General features: G+C 39.3%; 1 protein-coding gene across 1 annotated transcript; it reads right to left on the minus strand.

Annotated features, from left to right (window-relative positions):
• Positions 1 to 772: 772 nt before the first annotated feature.
• Cpr97Ea (cuticular protein 97Ea) lies at positions 773 to 3,328 on the minus strand. Its single transcript, XM_017904487.1, has 2 exons — positions 3,266 to 3,328; positions 773 to 1,684 (listed from the first exon to the last, which is right to left on the minus strand). The coding sequence occupies exons 1-2, from the start codon at positions 3,281 to 3,283 to the stop codon at positions 773 to 775; spliced, it is 930 nt and encodes a 309-aa protein (XP_017759976.1). The 5' UTR covers positions 3,284 to 3,328.
• Positions 3,329 to 9,329: the final 6,001 nt, after the last annotated feature.

Genomic DNA, 9,329 nt, shown 5'->3' on the forward strand with positions numbered 1-9,329 from the left:
CCGCAAGACGCGAACTCGAAGACGCAGCTTGGCAAAGCGAGGCTGTCTCCTTGAAACGAAATTCTAACCGTGTGTGCTCGTGACGCGCGTGCAAGCTGCGTTCTCTAGGATTAAAACCAGCACGGAAGCCTACCGTGGGCCGTGGAATTTTTATTTACAACATTTTTACAACCTTACCACGACGCTAGCGATTTTGACATATTTTTCGCGATCGTGAAATGGAAACGAAAGAATCCTTGACCTCCCCTAGCCTAGAATACCCTAGACTAGAGTACCTACGCCAGAGTACCCCTATCCCAGATGCTCGCAAACGGATATATTCAGGAACAGAACGAAATAACCTTGATCGAGTTTAGATCCTTCCTTATTTCCACTCCACGTGCCATGAAACATGCTCGTCACATTCGAATCCAATGGCAAGAATGAACTCGTACCCTCATGGAGAAAGCGAAGATACGACTCGGTAGGCTGCCATGACAGCGAGTTGCTTATTACCGAAGGAAAGCTCGAGAACCTTTGCCCGAAACAGGAATCAAAGACCAGCGTACAATCCTCTTACCAGACTCTAGCTCTACTCTCGAGACTCTCGAAGCTTGCTTCGGTAATAATCGAAACGCGACCTACGAATCACAGTGTCGCCTATCCGGACAGATAGGCCACGCCGGGATCACGGCGAACCGGGGAGGCCGTCGAGGCATCGCGTCTTCAGACAATACAGACAGACCAAAACGCACGGGGACCACCCTGACGGACACGGGAGGGACTAGAGGACCTAGTAGTAACCGAAGCTGATGTCGTGCAACGGCGGTGCTACGCCCTGTGGCAGAGCGTAGTCCCTGGCTAACTGGTCCAGGATACCACCGCTCTGACTACGAGGCTGTGGCTGGGATCTGTGTTCCTGAACGGGAGCTGGACCAAATTGAGCTGGACCCTGATTGTACAACTGGGACGGAGGCACCGATTCGTCTGCGGACTGGAGGATGGGACTTTGTTTAGGGATTCCGTGCTGGGGACCAGCTGGCGTGAAGATAGGTGGTTTAGAGAGGCTGGACTGTCTAGGCGCTAACTGGGGCGTGTAGACAGCCTGGGTGTGACTCTGTGGCTGCTGATAAGCCGGCTGCTCGTACTGCAGCTGCTGCTGAAGGGGTGCTGGTCGCGGCGCAGGCGCAGGGGCAGCTCTGAGCGGTTGTCTGGCTGCTGGCTGCTGGTACTCTTCCTGGTAGCTCTGTGCTTGCAGAGCTTCCTTGCTGGTGGTCTCGTCTACCAGAGTCGGCGGCGCGACCGTGATACCCTCTCCAGCCGGTTGGAAGCCGTATTGATTCGCTCCGTACTCGACCACTCGTACCTTCCCAGTGTCGTCCACGAATCCGTACTTGCCCTTCACCTCTCCGGTCGGTAGTTTCGTTTCGATCTTGAAGGAGCCATCCGCGCCCTCGAAGCCGTACGTGTACGATCCGTCCTCGTTGTGCCTGTTGATCTGCTTGAGGATGGCGACTGGGGTGGGCTTGGGGGTGGTCGGTCCTGCCGATTGCCGGTTCGGCACTGCATCAGCGGCGTAGCTTCGAGGTGTCGGATGAGCCGGTCTCGGGGACTCGTAGGCTGAGTAATCGTCGACGTAGTTGGCACCCGGTTGCTGGTATTGCTGCGCCGATACCGAGAGTATCGCAGCTACCAATGAGAATACCTGGAGGAGCAAGTAAACAGCTGAGTTACTAGCATCAGGCAGTATGACGTAGTCAACAGTGCTGCTAATACGTAATTAATCCGTGTTAATCTCCCGTTCGTTTATTTCCCGTACACGCGACCTCGCGGTGCAGTTGTTAAATTATCAACGTCATTGCTCTCGATCGTGCCTTTCTAATCGATCTACCAGTGCCTCGTAGGTAGCTCGTAAAAATCGAGCTAAAAATATGGTGGCGCGTTCCGTCGTCGCTTTTTCTCGAAAAAATCGGTAAAAAACGGTTGGTACAGGTCCTAGGGCCCACGCACTCGTTTGCTATTGCTCGCTTTTGCTCGTGTCTCGCGTAATTTACGATTGCAGGGCAGAGAAGTGTGGAGCGAAGCGGAGGACTACGGAAACCACCATAAATTTAATCGCCATGCGGTCGGATATCGCGAGAGGTATCGCGTTGTTGTTAATCCGAGACTTCATAAACCGTAATTGTTCGCAGAAAGGTCCACGCGCAGCGATGCATGACCCTCCGAGTTACCAGAACCTTAACCGCCAGACGTGACTTTATTACACCACCGTCGAGTAGATAACCGCATTCGAAGGATACCGGATTCTTGACGGCGACAGTCGGTAAAAGTCTGGACGTGGAAGTCGCGCCAGGCGGCCTACGAGCGATAAACGCGAGTGCTCTGCCCGTAAACCAGAGGGGTCTAGCACCCCGCGAGGATGCAGACGGACGCAAAAGACGATCCTCGTAAATTACGCGCGCTGGAAAATCCTACGAGCCTCGTCACCGTTCCCATCTGGCCAACGCACTTCCTGTGCGGTTCTGCTCGAATGACCGCGAGCGAGAAACGCTGGAACTCGCAATCGCCACGAGCTCTGTCCGACATAACTCCAAAACGTGTTCCTGTTCGGCATAACTCGTTATATAATTCCTAGCGAGTAGGCGGCGATGTAAAACCGCTGGAATTAGGCTTTCGTAATTTTTCACCGCCAGCCGGGGGAAAAAGGATCGCGGGATACTTGTAAATCGCCGTAATAATCCTAATCGTAATCGCGCCTCGATCGCGTTGCCTTTACGAGCGTGTAACGACGTTCGACGAATCGCGCGGCGAATTACCAGCGAGCCGATTTCTCCGCGCTGGTTGCGTGGATCACACATAGGGGTCTGGATCGAGCGATTTGCCCGCGGTAACGTTTATTAGCCGCCATTACGAAACCGTGAAACAACGTGTCGACTCTACGACTATCCTCTACATCTATCAAACAGGGTTCCAGACGTCACCGAATTATCCCGACCGCTCTAACGAGTCAAGGTCCTACGAGCTCTCCAGCAACCGTGCACTAGGCAAATGCACAAATCACAAGCACAGTTCCGTCACGATGAAAAACGATCACATCACACGCGAGAATGGAAAATCGAGCCACGATCGATCGTGCCTGGTCGACAGCCAGGTGGACGATCGCGATCACGTCCCCGTGGCGATACACGAGGATACCGTATTTAGAGGAAACTCGGTGGAAATTCGTACTCGGAGGGCCTGGCAAATGGAGAACAATGACGATGATGACGCACTACGTGATACGTACCGTCGCGACGGTGTACATTGTGTTCCAGGTGGTTGTTGTGTTAGTGTGTGTGAATGTAAGTAGGCAGCGAGGCTAGAGTACCAGCGGTTGCTCGAACTGAGGCCCTCATATACCTTACTGGGGTCCCCCGTTCCTACCCCCCTCTTGCCCTCTACACTCCTGTTAGCTCTGGGGGACTTTCACTATCTATTCGACTCCTGTATATACGGCCGCCTTGTCTCGTTACAGCACCTTATATCCCCTAAATATTCCCCACCAGACTGGCCAGGTTTCTCGAGAATCTGGAAAATCGACCGGCAACTGGACCGGACTGGCCAACGACTTCGGAGTCGCGTATATTTAACGAACGAGACCAGGTTTCTTTGTCTGATCTTCTTCGCTCGATTTTCCAGGTGTTAACAGCACAGGATCTCGAAATCGGCGCGGATTTTTGCAAAATTTTAGCGATTTATTCCTCGGTCATTGATCGTGGGCCTAGAACTGCAGGAGGCAAACGGTTGCGAAACGCGTTTGTGATACTTTTTCGAGCTGTTCTTGATTTCAGAGTCGGCGTTGCCGGGTTCGCGTTGATTGCGCAATTGATTAAGGCCTGTAATTATTCGGCGCGTCGGTGTTGAGCGGGTAACAGGCTAGGATTGTTCAGGCGTCTAGGGTCTTTGATAGGGAGAACGGACGCAATTTGTCCCAGTGTCCTCTTATGTTACCGTTGCAGCAACTCGTACACGGGACACGTTGCCCGGCAGGTTGTTCTGGTTTCTCGTCACTCTTGAAAATCATTCTTAAGTTCTCGATTCGACTATCGATCCAGCCGCTGATGCATTTTTATTGTCTGTCTAAAACCTTTCACTGTGTACCTGATTCTTGCACGTTCGGTCACCATATGCGGCTCATTATCGGCCTCCGAGCTTCGGATTTTAGCGTTTAGAATACGTCCACGTGTCTCTCGTGATTTCTTCTCCCCTCATTCCCGTCTCGCCTAATTCGCGATTCCGCGAAAAAGCGGAATTTCAGAAACCACCGCGTGGTGATCCAATTGCGAAATTCGTTAACTTCTTCCAGCCTTCCAGGTCTTCGTGGAACAACGTTTTATAGAATTTTTGTTTCATTATGTAAGTTTATATGCTATATCGGGATACCTTTTGTGGTCAACCTGTAAAGGTAAAAACGTGTATAAAATCTCGGTCATTTAGGGCAGGGAAGTAGCATGGTATCCGAGTGAAGTGTTCGTATATTGCAGTTGGATGAAGTAATATTAGCTTTGTAAATATTAAATATTCCATTATAGTAATAAAATTGCGAGTACTATGAGCTTGGAGAAAAGGAATAAAGGTTTCATTTTCTCGCGAAAAATTCATTTTTGCATCGTTACATAAAGACTGTTACGATATCAGCAGCCTTCTCTTAAATCGGTATTACGTAACCTGTTTAAAAATTCGATAAAAATTTTTCTGGAAATTTGTAATAAATTTTTCGAATGCATCGATACTTTCGTTTCTGATGAGTTTCGTGTAATGATAGGTGAATTACGATTACAAGTGGTAGTTAGCAAATTTCTCGGTCTTATTGTTTATCGTGATACGTAATACGTAATTAATTATGATAGGAATTGAGTAATACGATCGTGTTGCAGTTTGAAATATTTTAAGGATTCCATCTGATGTTAAGAATAATACAGAAACGATACCTTAAACGCGAAGTTGTTCAGCTGCGAGTTTCTAAGGTGAAATTATTATGTAAAAGTGGCGATGTAGATATCGAGGTCACGCTACAGAAATTATACATATAGCGGTTGAATGAAATAATTTAACGAATGCACTTTTACCACGAGTTACCGGTATCGAAATTTATTCTAGATTCTGTTCTCTCCGCGATTTATCGGATATAGGTGAAAAATTCTGTAATTTTCACCTGGAAACTGTGTCCACGTGCGTAAGGGTCCACTTACTGAACGGGTTCTACAATTCCAGTTGCATGTGTGCTGTGATATTAATTTATACGGAGGTAGGACGAAATAGAGAAAAGGAAAGGAGAAACGAGCGAATAAGCGTGTAAGTAGTCGATGAATTAGTATGAGAAAATTTTTGCAACCCTGCTTCTTGATTAACAGAATTTGAGAAAACTTGACTAGCAATTAAAAGCTACAAGTTTTATCTAATTTTATTTGCTGGAGAATAATTTTGGGATCAAAATAAAAATTCTAGGCTCGAGAGCTTTGTTTCAAAATTATAAATTATAATTACAAATTAAAAATTATAATTTTAGGTTGGAAATTCGATAATTTGAATTTTAGAATCGGGATTTTCAATTTCAAATTTAAGTTTTTAATTTAAAATTCTAATATTTAATCTTGTATTTAAAGAATACTAAGGATTTTCAAATTTAAGTTAGCAATTCAAAATTCTGATATTAAATCTCATATTCAAAATACTAAGGTTCTTCAAATTTAAATTTTTAATTCAAAATTCTAATATTAAATCTCATATTTAAAATACTAAGGATTTCCAAATTTAAGTTTTTAATTAAAAATTCTAATAATAAATCTCATATTTAAAGTACTAATTCTATAAATTGAATTCTAAATTTTAATTTCAATTTGAAATTCAAAACTCATAATTTTCCAGTTTAAATGCTAAAAAGAGATAGAATCTTATCCTTGTTTCGCAAAAGGAAAAAGAATAGAATTAAATCCTATTTGTAAAAAAATTCATTATTCTAATATAATTCGTTTAAAAATTTTTATTCGTTTTTTTACAAAATTTTTATGCTAGGAATATCTCATAATGTTAATTAATCGGTTTTCATATATTTTTAATTGGTATGACGAATAAATAGCTCAACGACAAACAGATTTCCTTTTTATTTCATATTTTTATTTAATATTACAAAAATGAAATTAGAAAATAAGAAAAGATAAGAAAATATGTAGGAGTAAATCTCTCTTACCTTATGTTCGCGTGCAATTAGTTAGAGTTCGCAATTGTTTAACCTTCAGCTTCGACTAAATGAAAAAAATTTCAAAGTTCAAGTGTCATTCATGCATTACCGTTACCAGCAACGTTGCCTAGTGTGTTGTCACCTTACAGTTAACTGATAACGATCCTTTCCGCAGAGAAATCTTGCAGTTAGTTACTAGAAATCTCTAGAAACCGAAAAAGCAGTATTCAATTCCAATAAATATTAAATTATACAATTTTATTTATCGTTAAAATTATTTTATATTAATTAAAGAGCTAGTAATTAAACAAGTGTTAAAGTACAAAATTTAATATGATTTCTTAAGACAGTAATTACAAAAATTAATTTTAAATAATATAGCAAATTTTAATTTTTTTTCGAAAAATTAAATAAGTCTAAGTTAAATAAAATTTAATCGAAATGCTATATTTTGTTTATTAATTATTGTTACTTATTTAATATTGAAAATTAAAGACAGTTTTAATTTTTTGTATAATTTAGAAGAGAATAACTTTAAAGTAAAATTTGGTCGAGCTATTTTCATTCTTCTATTAATTATTTTTATTTATTCAATTCCATGACTGATGGAAAATTTTAATTTCTCGTGGAATTTGAATAATGATACCATCACAATGAAATTTGGTGGAAATATTCTATTTCATTTTTTATTATTGTTATTATTTATTTATTAAGTATTCGCTTTGTATTTATTTTGCATGACAATTTTATTTTCAAGTTTACTTCGTAGATTTCACCAAAAATAAATAAGAAACTGCGACTGATCGTAGACCAGACATACATTTATGGAGTGAAATGAGACAGAATAAGCTAACCAGCACGCGCTTAATCTCGAATTACAGCACTGTAACATTACTTTCGATCTCGTAAGAATAATCACGCAATTAAGTGAGTTCGTGTAATTAATTTCATGGTTAAAGTGACTTTTCGTCATAGCATCACGCGTTGCTTCTCTTTTAATAATAGCTAATAAAGACTAGAAAGAAATTGCTTAATAGATGGCTTAACTATTGGCTATCGATCTAGTCTACTGTCACTTATGGTTACTATCATAAATACTATCATTAATTATTCATGTACTACATTTAATTTCTTTAAGTAAAAGGGAATATGAAATGATGGAAAGTACTATGTATAATTATTTTGACCTCTGATATGGAACTATAATTGTATTATGTATATCTCCATTAATAATTATAATTAAAAAAAAATGTAAGTAAATTCAAATTTATGCAAAAAGCATAAACTAGATGATCTTTCCTATTATTATAATTACTTAAGTAGTCAAACTAGATAAAAGACTAAAGCTGCTAGGAGTAAAATTAATATATAATAGAATTTTATTGAAATACAAATTTTAATTGTATATATATAATTATTTTTATAACACTTTAATTATTATTATTTAATTATACAGTATTTAAATATACATTAGCAATTGGTAGGTTTTGTGCTAGGATTCTATAAATTATAAAGTCTAATATACGTTATTATGATAGTGTAATTAACATTTATTATTAATTTGGATAATTTTCCTAATACAAATTTTTGTACAATTACAAAAGTAATATAAAATCTAACAGAGATTAGTAGTACTATATTCCCAACCAATATTCCTATTAATTTTAATAACACCCTTAACATGTCAAATTTAAAAATTATGGCTATACCTCTTATCAGTTTTAATAATTTTTTAAATGTGACAAATTTTTGAAATACTGCAAATGTCACAAAACCTAACAATCATTATCATGACTATGTTCTAATCAATGTCTTTACCAATTTCAACAACATCCTTAAATTGCCAAATTTAGAAAATATTATACAGTTACAACACTGTAATCAATATCTTCATCCAATTTTAATAATTTCTTTAATTTATCAAATTTTTAAATCACGTCCACTGCAATATACAAAAATATCATAAAAGTCACATATAATGTAACAAACATTGCAGTGTTATATTGCAATGAATATTTTCTACCAATTTTAGTAACACCCCTAATTTATCAAATTTTTTAATTCGAGAAGAAGCATCCATCAATTCACACATTAGTTGTAATTAACTTTTGCCCCAATGATTGATGAGAAATATATCAAAATTCACATGCTATTTTAGATTAACACGTTAAGAAAAATGTAAATAATTGTAATGATGCAATTAGGAGAATTTTATGATTGGACATTACAAAACAAAAAATTACTGTATTAAAATAAATATTGTCTACTAATTTAAATAACATCCCTAACTTGTCAAATTTTTTGATTTAAGATGAAACATCCATCAATTCACACATTAGTTCAAACTAATTTTTGCCCCAATATTTGACGAGAAATATATCAAAATTCACATACTATTTTAAGCTAACACGTTAAGAAAAATGTAAATAATTGTAATGAAGCAATTAGGAGTATTTAATAATTGAACATTACAAAATAAAAAATTACTATATTACAATAAATATTTTCTATTAATTTAAATAATAATCCTCGTTTGCCAAATTTTCAAAACGTCCCTCATACTTTCGGTTAAAAGAATATTGAACAGAAACATGTTGAATATTTCAACTTAACCTAACCTAACCTAACCTAACCTAACGTAATTTATCAAATTTTTAAGCATTCCTCATCCTTTCTGTTCCAAAAGCATCGAACAAAGACAGCATACGCGTGTTACACCGAAATCATTGCATTCCACGTTCATTAAAAATCAGTTATTCCTGGAATTCCGTGGAAAATGCCGTCGCAGATGGCGCCACGATCGGGCTTCGATTGCGATCGCTTGTCACCTTGAAACTGACCGAACGCAAGGCTGAATCGCGATTCGGTAAAACGGAGCACAGGCCATTGAAAACGTGCCTGATACCCGACGTTTTCACTTGACTTTTGCGAAACCGACCGCCTTGGTTTCTGCCGTAAAATTAGCGGTCGATCGGCGTTTTGCAACTTTCTATTGGCACGCTGCTCGTTAGATCCGCGGCTGATCGATATATTTTGTACACCCGACGATTCACTTCCGTGATTTCTCTCGCACGCGTAATTTCCAGTTAAATCTCCGATTAAACCTTCGGTGTTTATGCACGGAATGAAA

This window comes from Eufriesea mexicana, unplaced genomic scaffold, assembly GCF_001483705.2.
Source record: "Eufriesea mexicana isolate 0111107269 unplaced genomic scaffold, ASM148370v2 scaffold2948, whole genome shotgun sequence".
NCBI lineage: Eukaryota > Metazoa > Arthropoda > Insecta > Hymenoptera > Apidae > Eufriesea > Eufriesea mexicana.